The 17612-nt window shown below is 43.5% G+C and overlaps 1 protein-coding gene across 13 annotated transcripts in view; it reads right to left on the reverse strand.

Annotated features, from left to right (window-relative positions):
- The window catches only part of ELMO1 (engulfment and cell motility 1), a 734972-nt gene that overhangs the window by 39316 nt on the left and 678044 nt on the right, over nucleotides 1-17612 (reverse strand). For all 13 annotated transcript variants that reach the window (XR_006716458.1, XM_045495324.1, XM_045495323.1 and 10 more), the window contains one exon: nucleotides 5821-5984. Coding sequence is in view for 12 of the 13 variants with exons in the window: in XM_045495324.1 (XP_045351280.1) it covers nucleotides 5821-5984 (164 nt within the window). In the remaining variant the exon portion in view is untranslated. The remainder of the gene's footprint in view (nucleotides 1-5820; nucleotides 5985-17612) is intronic.

A 17612-nucleotide genomic window follows, 5' to 3' on the forward strand; every position in this document is an offset into this window, starting at 1 on the left:
GGTTAAGATGTATCTTTAGAGAATAGTTTTGGTAGGCTAAAACTCAATTATTAAAAAAAGGGAGATAAAGATGCAGAGAAGAGGACTAAAAGGAGGAAATAAGTGAAAGTACTTCCGAGTAATTTTAGTTGATGATTTATGACATCTTAGTGTGAGCCCCAGATGTGCTCATCATGACACATTCCATTATGGAACCAGCCCCGGGAGACAGACCACTGGAATGAGTGAATCTGCTGCTGCAAGAGTTAGCCTTTCCTTATTATGAACCCCAAAGGCCTCCAAAACATGCCTGGACAATGAGAAAAAGGGGACAACTTTTCTGTTTTCTAAGTGATTTTCCTCTTCTTTCTGTGCAAATGGGACTCAGTTGCTATAAAATTCACTCAAATTAGGAAAACATAGGTAAAACCTACATGGTGTGTTTGTGGATGAGATTTGACCTCAGAATAATCCAGGCAACAACACCACGGGCTAGATTTGGGGTTTGAAATTCTCAGCTTGGGGTCAATGAGGCCAAGGTCATGGGTTCACTGCCTTTGCTTTGATAGATATCCTTCTTATTCTATTTAAAGGCCTTGTAAATAAATAAAGGAAGGATGATTAAAGGGGGTAGGTTAAATGAATGTGTGAAGGACAATTCCAAGTCCAGCATGTTTCTGGAAGAGGATCCCAGGTATGAGTCCAGTGAGGCCAGCACCATATACAGAAGACAGACGCACCACTAGACTGGTGCGATGCCCCCTGCACCTGTGGTCCGCCCTACCGAGCTGCTACTCAGCGCTCACCTGCAGTAGAGGTTGGCTCACTTTTTCGGTAAAAGGCCAGGTAGTAAATATCTCAGGCTCCATGGGCCATACACTGTCTGGCAACTACTCAGCTCTGCCATAGCAGAGTGAAAGCAGTCGTCAGTATGTAATCACACGAACGTGGCTGTGTTCCAATGAAACTGCATTTACAGAGACAGGGAGTGACTGTGATTTGGCCCAAGAGCCATCTATGCTTTGCTGACCCCTGATCTAACATGGCTCTGTGAAGACTTTGGGTGGGTTGAATGACAGTGTCTGTTTCATGGAAATTGATCTGTCTGTGTTGACACTGGAGGGCCTCCAAATGCAGTCTTTGTACTTCCTCTGCTCTTTATATTACAGACTCAGGACTTTAAATAGCAACTTTATGCTGACAACTTCCCAAATTTGTATTTCCAACCTGGACCTTTCCGTTCAACTCCAGATTCATCAATCCAACTGCCTATTTGGATGTCTCACAGACACCTCAAACTTGACAGGTCCAAAGCTGAACTCCTGACCCCCTGTGCTAACATGTTCCACTCTCTCTATCCTTTAGTTGTTCAGCCCAAACAAAACCCTGAGCTCATCCTCAACACCTCTCTTTCTCTTACACCCCACATCCAATCAATCAGGAAATACCTTTCTTATCTTCAAAATCTATCTAATCTATATCATTTTGTTCTTGGATTATTTAAGTAACTTCCTTACTGATCTCTCTGTTTCCAAACTTGCCTCCCTGGAGTCCATTCCCAATATAGTAGCAAGAGGGATCATTTAGAAACCCACGTCAGAGCATGCCAATCTCCTGCTCAAAACCCTCCAATGGCTCCCCAACAAGGCCCTCCACATCAACTTCCAGCCTCTTCTCTGGTCTTACTTCCTATTGTTCTCCCCCTTGCTTACTCTTTTCTAGCCACTCTGGCCTTCTTTATTGAGCACCCGGACCTACTCCTACCTCAGGGCCTTTGTACTGTTGGTTCTCTCTGCTGTATTCTTCTCCTAAATGCACACATAGCCTGCTCCCTTAAACATCTTTACTGAAATGTTACCATCCCAACTAGAGGGATCTACTCTGACCACATTATTTAAAACTTCCAGCTCTCCATTTCCATGGTCTTTATCCTCTTTTAACATGCTATCATCTTATTTACTGTGTTTATTGTCTGTTTCTCTCCACAACAATACAATCACGATAGGGTGAGAATTGAATCCTCTTTACTGCTGAATCACCAACACATAGAACAGCATGTGGCAGGCATTTGATAAGTATTTGTCAAGTGCACTGAACACTGAAAATTGTGTAACTGACCAGACCATTCTACCTGCACTGGTTAAGAGAAAGCATTAAGCAAAGCTTGTGGCCAGTCTTTAGTGAGGAGGCAGATATGCAGGATAGGCATTGGCCTTATTTCCGGCTCTGTTTGATTTTACTTTTTCTTTCTTACCTATACTTCTCCTGTACCTTCTGAGATAAGGCAGGGGAGGCGCATACGAATACATTCATAGTGTCAGTTTTATCATTTACATTTCAACAGTGTGACCACATGTTCAATTCTGGTTATCAGCTAATGGGTAAGAGTGAACATTTCTCTTAGTGGATATTATGTGCCAGGCATATGCTAAATGCTTTTAAAGAACTAGGTCATGCACATAACGATGCAACAATGTATACGCTTTAATCATCTTCCTTTTTAGACATTAACAACAGCAGGCTTAGGATGGGTTACGTAACTTGTCTACAGAGCCATATTGGTAGGTGGTGGCCTTGGAGTCGGATTCCAGATCTGTTAGCTGCCTGGGTGTGGATCTGCTACCTTTTGCTACTATGCTTCATTGGTGTTTATCCCTGCCTCTCTTCTCCCCAATGTAGTGTTAAATGACCTATTTTTGGACTATTCAAGCTTTTTATATCCATTAACTCGGATTAATTGTGTGGATGGACTTATTGTCCCTGTAAAGTCATGCTAAGTGGAGAAAAACAAATATCTCCTCTCTGAAACAATGAGTTAAGAGCTAAGAAATAGAACAGAGCTTCTTCACCCCACTGAATATCCCCCCCCTAAATAATTGCTCACACAGGGTGTGCATTTTTCTTCTTGAGAAACATCAACGTTTTATAATAATGGGATGTGTGCCTCAAAGCATCTTTGTGGCACTTAGGTTTGCCACCGTGTTGTGTGCGATAGTCACAGAGGCGACCAGGTGAGGGGGGGCGCACTACGGGGGTCAAGAGGCTGGTGAGGGTATGGCCAGTGGGGTTCAGTCAAGCCCCAGGTAAGTCATTGTCCCAGTCCTCAAAATGAAAAGCTTAAACTGGATGACCTTGAAGGTGCTTTTCAGTTCTAAATTTCTAATATCCTAATCCCTGAGCTTGGGTGAGATGTGTCTCCTCTATGTTCTCATGACAACCCCTACCCGTGCTTCTTCTAACCAAGCCCAGTCTGTGCTAACCCTGCAACCCCAGTTTCACAATCTTGGACAGTGGGAGGTCAAGTGCCTCTGGTTCTCTGCCTGTCCCCATCACCTTGGGCAGAGCTGAGAAGGTAGGAGTCATTTGATACATATTTGTTATGTGAATTAATGAATGAATACAAACAATCATACATGTGTTGACTTTCTCTCTGTTGACTTGAGTTTGTTCTCCGAGCCATTTTGGCAGCTTTTAGGCTTCCTCCAATCTCACACTGAGTTCTTGTCTAGTTGGTCACTCAACAGACAAAACATCACTGGACGAGAAGCTGGAGGAGGCTGGCTGCCAACTGCCCATCTCAGAGGCCAGGATAATGATCAGGCTGGTTCATGGGCTCCACCCCACTTAAATTGCTATAGTTTCTGACAAGTCTTCATGACTTATTGCAACTATACCAAGAGCTCTAGTGAGCTGCGGTGCTTTTCAGTCCTGTGGCCAAATGATGCTGCCAAAGCTACATACATACTCAAGATTTCCTTTATATTTGTATGGCTCCCCCTTATGTAATAAATGTAAAGATAAGAGCTTCTTGTAATCAAGAGAATACTTCAGAATGTCATGGGCAGAGCCTCAGGAGATAAAGATATGAAGCCAAAAACAGGTGCAAGGGATTCACACTTCACATGCGGTTAACATTTCTACTTAGAATAAAGTCATGGTCAAACATTAATTGGAATCCCTCGGCCTCAACTGAAGTGGTCTCTTAAAGTCTCCCTTTAGGCTTCAAGAATTGGTGTCAAAAAATAAGTTTCCTCATGTTTACACATCTGCTGAAACAAACCTTATGAAATCCAACATTTCAGGACTGTAGGCCCTGGGATGGGGTGAGGCAGAATTGTCCCCCTCTGCAAATAAGAAACTGTGTCTCTGAGGGGTCAATCACTTATGTGAGGGGCTTTCTTTCTGGTAAGACTAGCTGGACCCTCTGGCTGAGGACCAGTGGCAAAGCCCTGGCAATGCCTGCTGCACAGCTGGCTGGTGCTCAATGCAGGTGTGATTCAAGTCTCACGATGCGAGCCAAAGACCCTCAGGAAGCACTTCTCTCCCTTGCACCTAACGTCACCCTCACTAACATCTGCAGTTCTGCTCCACAGCCTCTAAGCGTGCTTCTTAGGGCCTGAAAATAAACACATAGTAGACAGCTTGGCTATTGTCTTTTCAGACCTGTGAACTTTCTTTTTCTTAAAAAATTTTTAAATGTTTGTTCATTTTTGAGAGGCAGAGACAGAGTGTGAGTGGGGGAGGGGCAGAGAGAGAGGGGGACACAGAATCTGAAGCAGGTTCCAGGCTTTGAGCTGTCAGCACAGGGGGCGTGAACTCATAGACCACAAGATTATGACCTGAGCTGAAGTCAGACACTCAACCAACTGAGCCACCCAGGCACCGTGACCTGTGAACTTTCTTAAACCTCATCTTAGTCTTGCACTTTGCAAAGGAGCTCTGATGGGGTGGACAGAGCATTGGTTGAGGGATCAGTGGGCTGGAGTTCAAGTCCTGGCTCCTCACCTCTCTGGTCTATACCTGCTCCTTGAATGGGAGTAAGATCTACCTACTTCATATGGATGTGAGGAAATGAAATAGCGGGAGGGGCTGCTTTGCAAACTGCCAAGCACTAAAAAGGCCAAATATTTAAAAGACAGAAAGAGGGGTAGAAAGAAAAAGGATAAGAGACAGAGACCAAGAGGGTTAATGTCAAAGTGACACCTATACTGTAGGTTTGCTTCACCAAAAGTTCAGAAGAAGCTGTGTCCAGTCTTCTGCAGGAAGAATGAGAATAAATATCACTTTCCTTACCACTCCCTGCCTTTTCTCCTGTTTGCTTCTGTATAAATTATAAGGGTAACAAAACTGACCTGACTCTTAGAAAAAGACAAGGGAAGATCAATAGGCCAGTTCTAAGAAAAGATGAATCAAAAAAAAAAAAAATCCCCGAAACAAAACAGTCTCTGTGTTGGAGGTGCAGAGCATCCCCAAGATAGAGGTATGTGAAACAGCAACTGATGCTGCAAAGTCCTATAACGAGAGGGCCTGCTTCCTCTCCTTCTCAGGCCTGCAGGCTGATGGGCAAGCAGGTGATGCACGATGCTCTGCCACGAGGCAAAGCTGAGGGGGCAGGGAGAAGTGGATCTCTCTCTTCCTCTCAATCTGTCTCTTCCACCCAGGACTTCAGTGTTCATATTGCCCGGATGATCAGCGGCCCTTGCTCTTGTCAATCAAAGGGACCTACCGAGAATAGCTACACAGGCAAAAAAATTTTGTCCCGGGTGTTAGGAAAGGTCCCCCCCACTTTTCGACTATGAATTCTCAGAGGACTCGTCAGTCACCAGGCCACTTCCTGGTTTTGGTCCTGCTGCCAACACTGTGCCCGCCTTCCCCTCAGCCGGCCCTGCCCAGCCTTCCTTCCTCAGGGAGCTGCTGAGACTTGAGGAACCCAACTGACATTGCCTGGAGTGTCTTTTGTTGGCCTTCTGTAAGGATCTCACGACACAGCCCACGACAGGCCTTCAGACCAGAAGTGTTGGGGCAGAGCCTGCGAGGAGACAGAGGACAGCGGTTACTTACAAAATCGGGCGAGACTGGAAATCTTCCTGGTTCATCCTCTCAGACTGGCGGATTTTCAGGATCTCGGTGTAGCTCAGGTTCTGCAGTTTGCACTTGAACTGATCCAGGGAGCTAGGCTTGGTTGTGAGAGCTCTCATAACCTGCTCCTTCACCACCTGCATTACCTGTAGATGAAAGGAAGACCATAATTTTCCTGGGGGCCGTCCTTGCCCATTGGAAAAAATCTTCCAGAGATAATGGCTCCCTACCTCCCTGCCTCCCTTGACTTGCACTCTCTGCCCAAACCTTGAGAGTGCTTTTCCAAAGAGTAGACTACCATGATGTACATCTTCAACTTTGTCTTGTACCTGTGGAACCACAAGGAAGGAGACGGATGGACTAACTTGGGGTTGGGGATGAGAGGCCTGGCCGGGAGGAGTGGTCCATTTGCTCGATATATTACATGTCTGTGCTGAAGCCAACACCACAGACAATGCAACCTTGAAAAGCAAAAGAAGTCCACGCGGCAGTGAGGACTCTGCATTACCGTTATTTTTTCTGGAAGAATATCACTGAGACACAATCAACTGTGGAAGTTTGGTTGGTACCAGTTCAAATGAACGTGAAACGATACCCACACTCGCCCCTCTCAGAATGCTTTCCCCATGTAGTTAAGGCCTGAGTGTTCATACAAATGAGGGATTTGAAAATGCACACATGCCTTCTTGAGCCAGGCACAAAAAAAAAAAAAAAAAAGAAGTCTATTAAATAGAACAGACACATCCCACTGGAAGCCTCAAGAAAAAAGAATATGGTAATGTGCTATCCAGCCCACAAGGAGGCAATTAAACATTGCCTCCATTAATGTGGATTCATCTTCATCAGAATTTATAAAGCAGGGAAAGACTAGAGAACACAGAGGCATCCAAGACACTTGCAGTAATCTCCCTGCTTCTTTTTTTATCCTCTACTGCAAATGAAAACAATTGTTACCATTGACAAGGTAGTTACTATGTGCCAGATACTATGCTGGTGCATTATATATGTTCTCTCTCTTAATCCACTCAAATTTATGAGTTAGATGTGATCATCATTCTACTTAAATATAAAGAAACTGAGGCTTTGAAATATTAAGTAACCAGTTCAAAATCCTCTGACTGGGTGGTGGTGGATGAGTTGGGATTTGAACCCTACAGTGTGAACACTCTACTACACTGCCAATCATGCCACCATCCTTGGGGTCAATGGGTAACCTAAAAATACGAAAAAAATCACAAATGCAACTCAATTATATGCTAGATTTTGTGCCAGGCACATTTTTTATTCATCATCTCATTTAATCTTCCTTCCAATCCAGCAGAATAGGTGTTATTACCACTCCTTTAAAGATGAAGAAACTGAGACTGAATGATGGAGGACTTATCCAAGGCTACACATATCTAGTTGAGTTCAATGGCACCAAGCAGTCCAGTATGGTGCATACAGCAGGCACTTGATGGTGAACAGCCCTGGGGTGCCATGTGTGTGCCTTCATCACTATGAATGTGATCCCAGTATATTCCTTATGGCTTCTAATCAGTTCTTTGTTGAATAAGTGATGCATGATAAGTACTTGGTAATTGCTCACTGACTAGTCCTACACCAAGATGACATTTTCATGAAGTTTTATTGTAATAGAGGTAACAGTTTTACAGCATGGAAAAGATTGTGGCAAACCTGAACTTCCAAATGTGCCTGAGTGCTAGGTGATGGGAGAATCTCTCCGCCTTAGAAAATACTATGCAGCTAAAATGTCCTCTAAACACTTAACAGCTCCTTGTACTTGCTGAGCTTTTTGATGGTGTGGGTTGCTAAGCAATCTGCTCAGGTTTCTTTCTCCAAATATATGTCTCTCTTATAGCTGTCCTTGTCCACATAAGGACCCGTTCAGTGACCTGCAGGGGTCTAGAGGACACTGGGAGGTAGCATATCCTCCTTGATAGTGGAACTAAACTGGCCTTCAGGAAAACCTGGGGGCTTCCCAGTAGAAGTCAGGTGACCCCAATGACATGAGTCCCCTACCTCAGGTATGCCAGGTGTCCTTACTCTTTACTCATCTGCTGACCCACTGTTTTCAGTGCCCCCATGTTCCAGGGATCCCAGGTCAGGCATATTTTCCTTTAGTCAATTGAAAATGGCTGAACTGAAGAGAAGATGAGTCATAGGTGACAGGAATAAAAACAAATCTATCTATTTTTCAAGTGATATCAAACCTCACTTTTCCTTATATGCTTCTGACATTTAGGAACCCAAGTTCACAATGAGAAGAACCTCCATTAGGTAACATATTTGCATTTTCAGGAGGCCTTTCTGGGAGGTAGTGTCTTATCACAAAATGGCAGGAAATTTCAGGAAACTATAGAAGAAAACTTGGAGGATGACAGATCTCTGTCATGTACTCATGAATCTGCTTTATCCAGTAGGCACCACAGAGGCCCTGTGTGCCACAGATGCCCTATGAAGGGGAGGGGTGGTTGCTGGTAACAGCAGTGGTTTAAAGACATGAAGGCAACTGTCCTTTTTTTCTTTTTAATATGAAATTTATTGTCAAATTGGTTTCCATACAACACCCAGTGCTCATCCCAACAAGTGCCCTCCTCAATGCCCATCACCCACCCACCCTTCCCTCCCACTCCCCATCAACCCTCAGTTTATTCTCATCCTTTTGGACTCTGATTCATGGGAGTTTCTAGGACCATGGCTGGGTCATGCAGTCTAACTCCACTGGTTACCAGCTTACCACAAAGCAGACGATATTGATTTGAAGCAATTATTACAAAGTTGCTTGAGAAGCATTACTTACAAAGTCAATACAACAAACATCCCTGAATACTTATCATGTGTCTATACTGGGTGAGGCACTAGGAATTCAAAGATGAATAAGGTATGGCCCTTGCCTTCTGTGAACCAACAGTGTAATAAGAGCTAGACATTGGACACAGGCAATAATTGTTACAATAGAAGTGTGGATGTGATAGAGAAGACAGACTGGTGGTCTCTGGTGGCAGACAGGGAGGCATTTCAGAGCAGACATTATATGGGTTTTTCAGGAAGAGTGGGTGTTCAATGCTGTGGGAAGAGATGAATAACCTGAACATGACACCTAATTAACCCCTTTGAGCCTGGGCTGCATCTGAATTGGAGCCAGTTACATAAGCATCGTTTCATGCCCCCAGCATAATGGCATAAAGGAAAATTTCCAGTTGACCTTCCACCTGATCTGCTGCTTTTTTTACTCAAGAAAAATGCTAAATTTGGGATGCTTGACAAATTTTGAAAATTGTGACCATCTTATATTATGTGGCATAAATGGTGGTTAAATTTGGTCAAGGTTGAACTATAACAGTTTGCTGTTTCACGAGAGGGGCATCACAGGAGCTGTCTGTCCCCTTCCCCATTTAGAGAAACTCAGAGTCAAACCAAGGAGATAATTATCATCTCCCAATGTTATTTGATCCTCATATGGGAGGTAGAGGACATGTAAGAGAGACTAAGAGCATTAGAATACCAAAAGTGAAGAAGCAGTTTTTAAATAGAATCAGGTTAAAGCTGGGGAAGTTTTAGAGACATCTCCACTTCCCTAATTTTATAGATAAGGAATTCTCCTACTTTTTGCATTTCTTAAGAGGCTGTCACAGAGATGACAGTCACCAGACCACATATGATTAGACACAATGATTACACTACTAAGTGGTCATGTGACCTCAATTGACCAATCAGCATCCTTGCCAGACTTCTGACTTGATGTGAAGCAGAACTGAAGCATGCTCTTTTCTCCTAAAGTTGACAACTGCAACACTGTCCCTTAACATGCAGGAAGAGTGGGAGATATTAAGACTGATTTCGTTCAAATTAGACAGAAGAAAGGTGTGTGTGTGTGTGTGTGTGTGTGTGAGAGAGAGAGAGAGAGAGAGAGAGAGAGAGAGAATGTGCTAATGGTTAAATTCTATTCAACCATAATGTTAATTCAATCCTGACATTTGCTGGTTTTGTTACATCAACCTTTTTTTTCCCCATTTGAATGGAATTCTTGTCACTTACAACTTAAGATCTCAATGAATACATATAATGAAGTCAAAGAGGAATACCAGCTTATGGGTTGGAGGTTGCCCAGACTGGGGAAAAGTAGGAGAAGGAAGCTGGATAGAAACAACAAAGGTGCTTTAATAAGAAATACGTTTTAAAAATCATCCTCATTTATATGCACATGGTTGTACCTTTGCATGGAAATGATGATAATCCCTTATGGTGGTCTGGGAAATTGTTCAGCTCCTACTTCAATCTTATGCTTAAAATCTACTGTTAAGAGTTTCAATTCCTCTAGCTTAAGACTTTGATCTTTTGCTAGATGTAAGAATCCATAAGTGGTACAATCTTTTAAATTCCCAACAATCACTTATGCTTCAGTTTAAAAGAAAACACATACCATTTCCTAAGAGTAGGCTGATAGGATAAGAAAAAAGATAAGGATAAGCCAAGGGGCACCTGGCTCCAGGAAAAGGGGTGCAAGTGGTTGGTATGTATATAGCATAGAACAGAGGTTAGGGAAGACAAAGACTGGCTTTCCCTGATTTACTTCACAGTTTTGCTTGGCACCAGCCCTGAGAAGTTCTATGGTCACTCTGTGTGCCAAGGAAAATGACCCCAGTGAAAAATGTCATTGATTTTTTTAAAGAGACAAAATAGTTAAGTAAATCGAATATTTCTCTATTCCTTTGCAAAATACTTTCCACAAAGGCTACAATTAATAATGTTAAGTCTCCATGAATGCTCTATGTGTGCAATTTAAATCAAGACATTCACAACCACCACGTTTGACTCTGTCTTCTTCGGAAAATATCAAACTTTTTATCATTGTTTGGAAAACCCACAGATGGTGTAGCAGAGGCATTAGCAAATCAATGAACTTAAAACTTCTTAATTACAGAATATGCTTTGCCACAGACAGCAAACAAAACATGCTTTTAGAATCTGCATTCACTTACTGCTATTGACCGATTATTTCATCAAGGTCAAACTGTGCCTGTGGTGTGTTTCTGGAATTTTTCCGGCACATGTTCTCTGTGATAATGTCACATGTTACAAAAGCAGTGGCAGTTCCATAAGACACATGTACCTCAAATGGAGAAAACCTTTGGGCTCCTTGGAAGGTTGGGTTAATGGTGTTAAGGGCTGGGGAACCCTAACTAGAATCAAACATGCTGGTAATCTAACTGTGCTCCTGTTGTACATTGAAATGCACTCCTGTGCTTTATTCCCAGATCTCCTGAGCCTCCCTGTGCTCCTAGTCTAATCACCAATTTGACCACACCTTTATACCCACAATCTTCATCCAGCATTATTCATCTGTTCATTCAACAACTGTTTTTCAAGCACCAACAATGTGCAAGGTACCGTAAGTGAGACATCTGAAGACTTGTGTCGAATGAGCACCCAGTCTGGGAAAGTGGATAAGACATGTACATACTTGCCTCCTCCAAGGGAGGAAGTAATGTCACAGTGAAGTGAGGGCAAGACATTCATTCCTCAAATACTTGGTCCCTCTCAAGTGCTGACGGGCTGACAGCACAGCACCAGGACTTTGGCTGGGGCTTGCGGAGAGACCAGATGTGGACATGATGAGAAGCAGAGAAGGAGCTACCATTAATGGTGGAAGAAACAGCATGAGCCAATGCTTGGAGAGAGTAGAAGACATCCCTGGGTGGGGAGGAGTGTATGGTGGCTTCATTTAGTTGAAAAAGTGAGTTAGGGCTGTGAGGTAAGCCTGAAAGTCAGGCTGGGCCAGACAGTGGGTGGTTTTGTTGGTTAAGATGAAAAATTTGGATTTTTTTCCTATAATTAATGATAAGTCACCAGGGGATTTGGGGGCTGTGTGATAAAATTCAATACTATAAAATATGTTGGGACGCATACAAAAATTGGGAGAGATTCTGCTTGGAGAGAGGTCTGGGGAAACATTACTAAAGAGCCATTATCCCTGTTGCCACTGGGGTGAGGAAGGAAGTCAGAAAGTCTGCAAGGCCAAGACATAACTGTGGGTAAGACTTAAAGGATGGATGGGAGTTACTGAGGGAAGAAGAGGGGCAGGAAGTCCAGGAAGAGGTACCAGCAAGAGCAAAGGCTGGAGGGAGGGAGTGCATGGGTCAGACATTAGACAAAATATGCTTTTGGAGTCCATATTACAGCTTTCAGCAAGTGGATGCTACTGGTTGCAGGATGGCTTCTCAGCCTTTAGGGCCCAACATACATGTTAGAAATAAGCCCACAGACCCAATCAAAGGAGGGACACGGAGACTCAGAGCACAGTGAAGCGAGGCTTTAATCAACATTCTTGCAAAAATGGGGGACTGACAGACATGCACACTCAGGACAATTACAGCAGACAATTTATCTCCTAGCATGCAAGTCCCTCCCTTGGCTCCTCATTGGCTGAGTACTAGAGGTTATAGCCTTACCCGGATATTGTCTATGCCCATGTAAGACCAAAAATAGTCTGACTGAAACAAGTGTATATTCCCTGAGGTGACTTTCAGGGACAGAGACTTTCAGTCCTTCCCTCATGCTCGTTGCAAAGCCCACAAAAATAAGCCCACGAAATGGAGAGGGGAAGAAGAAACAGGAAGTGAAGTGTCTAAAGATTTGAGACTCCATTGTTGGGGGGGGTTGGTTCATACATATTTCCAATAGATTGTAAACCTATTGTTAATTAGATAGCACAGCTTTTATTTGGTATTTCTGAAAAGGAATCATCTCCCTTACTTCTCATAATACACAACTGTGAAGCCAGGCCGTGACTTTTTCCAAGACAGTCTATCTCTCCCAGACTCAGTTTTCTCATTTGTAAACCATAAATACTAATCATTTAGAATTTGTCAAGGTGTTGTTCTTTAGATAAAGCCTCATACCATTTATGGTACCTTGGACCATACATGAGTTTCCCTTCCCAAGCCTTAGTCTGCTCACTATAAAGTGGAAATAATAGTTCAGAGTTCATAGGGTTATTGTGAAATCGAAATAAGATATTATTTCAATACAACAAATAGAACATATTAGACACACAACAAATATGATGTCATGCTCCCTTGCCTTCTGAGAATGAAATGACTTATATCAGAGGTTTCTCCTACAATAAAATATCCTTGAAAGAGTGTTCCGAGACCACATCTGTATCATTTGGGAACTTGCTGGAAATGCAACTTCTCAGACTTACCCCAGATCTACTGAATCAGAAACTCAAGGAGTAGCACCCTGCAATCAGGGTTTCTCAATAGCTCCTCCAAATGATTCCAGCACTCACTAAATGTAAGAAGCTTGGTCTCAGCAAACATTTAGCCCTACCTCTCAGCCTTCAGTGTGGCATCAATGGCAATTTGTGCCATATCCCATTAAAGGAGATAAGTCAGTTACTGGTGTACCTTTCTCCAACTAGATTGTAAATCCCTAGAGGGCAGGTACTGTTCCTTATTTGTATTGTGGTCCCTAGTACTTAACACGGTATCTTGCAGACTGTAATAATGGTTGACATGTTTAATGCCAAAGATTCTTAGGCTCCCACGTTTTATCTGTAGAATTAAACAAATACATCCTTAACACAGTTATAAGACTGTTAACATGGTTTTCAAAGTGCACTTTTACAAAGTCTAAAAAGTAAAGTCCTTGGCTTTGAAATGCTGTCTTAGGGTTTGAGAGATTGTTTTGGGCTTCCTTTCCCAGGCTGAGTTGGAAAAGGTTGGTCTGTGAAGAGTAGAGAGTTTCTAGAAAAGCCACTATTGGGCATTATCACTAAAGGAGGGAGTCAGCACTTACAAAAATGTACAATCTACCCAATCAGTAGTGACCCATTACATGGATTTATCTTCATAATGAAGAGAAAAGGCTGTCTCAGAGAAGACAGATGTCAACACAGTCCAGCTTAAAAATGAGTCATGTGGGAGAACTGTCATTACCAGGCTTTAGGACTGGACCATTTTTCTTCCTAAGAATGTTCCTTACACAAAACAAAATGACTGAAGACTCATAAGGACCAAAAAATTGCAAGGATTCTGCCTGGAGAGGGGTCTCACTGCTCATATACAGGCAGAATAACTTCCCAGAGACCAGGGATCACTTTGAAGGGCTAATATCCAAGTTTAGGATGTGGGGAGAAGAGGCCTTGCCCAGAAAAAGTGCTAGAAGTTAGGGTAAAAACTGATGACATTCTAGGCAGGGACAAATATTGACCTAGATGCAGGCTTTCAATCCCCCCCCGCCCCCCCCCCCCACTCTAGCCCCCTAGAGGTCTTTAAAATTAGGACACCTTCTGGAAACTAAAAATGGTTTTACTTTGTAGTTTTGCCACGGCTGGGGAGTGGACTGCCTAGGCTAGTCCACGCAAATGAGACTTTTTGCTGAATGGTCTCAAATGTATTAAATGAAGGGGAGAGAAAAATTAAAAATGCTTTCTGGGCCCAAGGAGAAGCATTTAGGTTTTCTGTATTTATTCTGGGGCAGTATGGGCACAGAGCAGAGGTTGGCAAATTTCTGGTAAGGGCCATATTGTGTCTGCTGCAACTACTTAGCTCTGCCTTGGCAGTGTGAAACTGGCTGCAGACAAGAAGTAAATAAATGAGTGTGGCTCTGTTCCAATAACACCTGATTTAAAAAACAGGTGGTGAGCTAGATTTGGTCTGTAGGCAGCAATTTGGCAACCCCTGGTATAGAGGAAAAACACCTGGCTTTACAGATAGGCCATGCTCATTTCAAAGTCTGGCTCCATGATATGCTGAGCTAGGTGAATGAATCACTCAGCTTCTCTGAACCTGTTTCCTTATCTAGAAAGTGGAGGTGACCAACTTTAGTCAGGATTAGGAGATGCTGAGCATTGATTCCTAAACACTATCCCCATCATTAGGAGGTTTCCTGTGAATCTTAGTCCTCAAGACAGCTCATCCAAAAAATAAAATAGTCCTTGCGGTATGAAGACCCCTTCATGATGACACAGGGTGTTTAGAATGCATGGAGGGCAGTTCAAGATTATATTTAAGTTGCACTGAACAGAACTCATTCCAATATTTAAGTTTTTGTTTTCTTGAAAACAGTGTTCTCAATTGTCCCCCTGAATGGTTTCAGGGCCTCGAAGATACTTTTTCCTGTCCTTGCTCCATCCTGCCACATGTCCTGCTGAGGTTTGACCAATGCAGTCCCCTAATGAAGGGCCCTGTGGAGTCAGGCTTAATGTAAATGGCCAGAAACTGTTCTGAAATCACAGAGGATCAGCTTAGCTGGTGTGCAACCTCCAGCCCCTCTTGATTTCATCATGTGTCCTCAATTATGCAAGATGAATTTGAAACATCTTATTCATGAATCAAATGTAATAATAAATGCAAAAAATCTCCTTCGCATTTCACAATGGACATGGCTGAATCTTGGCAGGCAGTCATAATGAGAATCAGCAAGTCATTTAGCTTAGCTTCTCCCTTGCTGTCTCTGTTTCTCCAGTGGGTCTCTAACAGTCCTCTGAGCTCTCAACTCCTAGGATATCTGTCTCAGGGGCTGATGATGACTTCATTCAGAGCTGAAGGCCAGTGCTATGTGTGATGTGAGGAGTGAGGTCACTGTAACTCTTCTTCCCTAAGATAGAATTTCTGAACCCCACACAGGTTAGGCTTGTTGTGCATTACATCAAAGGCCAAGATATGTACCCAAGAGTTGAGAAAAAGGACAGTTCACTGCAGACCAAAACCTTCCCCTGGTTTGACTCCTCTCAAGATAGAGCCTGGAGTATAAACTGCCTGACAGCCAAGGCCTGCTCTTTGGGGGCCATCCATCTGTACTTGTGACCGAAATGCAACTCTGACTTGCATTATGTCTTTGGTGAGTGATGGAAAACTATGCAGCAATGATCAAAATAATGGAACTACCTGGGCTTGGAAGTTGAGAATTTGGCTCTGAGGATTACACTTTTAAGGGTGTTATGCTGTCGACTTGCTTCTTGAATACCTGTTCCTTTGGTCTACTCCTTGTCATTTTCACTAACTCCTCCTTGGGCCTCTCGCCCATCATTACCTGTCCTGATTTACCCAAAAGCCTCTGATTTTATCTCTGTCCCCTTCAGACCCTGCCCACAGAGGCTAGATTGTTTCCAAAATGCAAGTCTGATCATATCATTTACCTGCTTAGAACCTACAGTGGTTCAGCACTGCTTGTGGCCATGTGGGCACACGTGGTTGCCTTCCAACTCCCGCTCTAGCTGATGCCTCCTCCTTGGCTTCACCGCTCACACCCCATGATCTAGTCACACTGAGATCCTTTCAGTGCCTTGAACTTCACCCCTGTGCCCTCATTTGTGTTCTTCCTTTCACCTGTGACTAAAATCCTCCTAATACCTGCTCATTCTTCAAGTCTACAAAATCCTTCTCTGACCTGCTGCCCTTCCCTCATGTCGGTGCTCGTTCCCCCATTCTCCCATCATGGGATCATACGATGTAACATCATGAACAGTGTCCTTCATTAACTAATGCATATCCAGGGTCTGCACAATCCACTCACATAGTAGTAACTGAGAAAATGTCTACCTATTTATTACGAATGGACCCATCAAGTGATTAAAAGAAATAAATAGCTTTAAAAATCAGCAATTCCCAACTCTAACTCTAAAATAGAATTTAAAGCAGACTTTTGCCTGGCCTCACCCCCAGAGATTCTGATTCGTTTGGTCTGGAATCGGTTCCAGACACTGGGCATATTTTTCAAAGCCCCACAGGGGATGCTAGTGTGTGGCTGGGCTTGAGATCTACTGGTCTAAATGAGGAGGCACAAGAAGACAGGAAGGAGTGATGACTGCTGCCCTTCCAGGGGAAAGAGAGAAGGGACAGACCTCTTCCCTCCTTCACATGCCCAATGCAACTTACAGATGAGGAACCAAGACCTCGGCTTGCTACTGCCTATAGTTCCCCCAAGGCTTGGTCTTCAGATATTAGCCACAGTGTGAACAGGATGAGTGCTCTCATCTAGGACAGTCAGAGACAGGGTCAGGGGACCATGCTGGCTCTGAGCATACTTTGAGAGGCCAAGTTTACTCAGGAACCAGACCACTATGCCTGGGCTGCTTATCACTGAGGCAGCCAGAGCCACTGTGGTGTGGGCATCTGCCTACCAGGATCAAGTGCTGCTGAGGGACCCCTTTAGCAAGGGCGACCACTATGTTCCCAATGGGCCCACAATTCCTTGGGTAGCAGTTAGCATCAATGTTCCCAGACACAGGGCAGCAGCCTGCGTGCCAACCTGATAGGCAACCTGCAGCCGGTAGTGTTGACACAGGCCTGGGGAACCTGAGGGACAACTAGTATTAAATACAGTATGAAAGATGACTTTTCAAACATGCCCTGAGAGCAAAGAAGATGGCCCTGGAACAGTTAGAAAGGGAAGCTAGCTGCCCAGCACTGTTCCCTTGCTTTGTGAGCTTCCTCTGATTTTTAGCCACTAATAAAATAGGAATTGGATGGCAGGAGACAGAGAGATGTTCAGGCAGCTTCAAGCATCCTGAGAATCTGATCATAATCCAAATTGAGAACTCTGAGGGCCTTGGTGTTAGTCTCCCAAATAGCTCATTATACAATGCCTGACTCCATGGTTCCGTGCAGGTGCTAACTGGGCGATTTCACATTCCAAAGACTAAAACACAAGGCACTAACAGCTGTCCTGTTCCTCATGAGAAGGCATTTTACTTAAGGCTTAAGGTATCTTTATGGCCAGTAAAAAAATAAATCTTTCAACCAGGAATTCATCTTAAAATC

This window comes from Leopardus geoffroyi, chromosome A2 (assembly GCF_018350155.1).
Source record: "Leopardus geoffroyi isolate Oge1 chromosome A2, O.geoffroyi_Oge1_pat1.0, whole genome shotgun sequence".
Lineage (NCBI taxonomy): Eukaryota > Metazoa > Chordata > Mammalia > Carnivora > Felidae > Leopardus > Leopardus geoffroyi.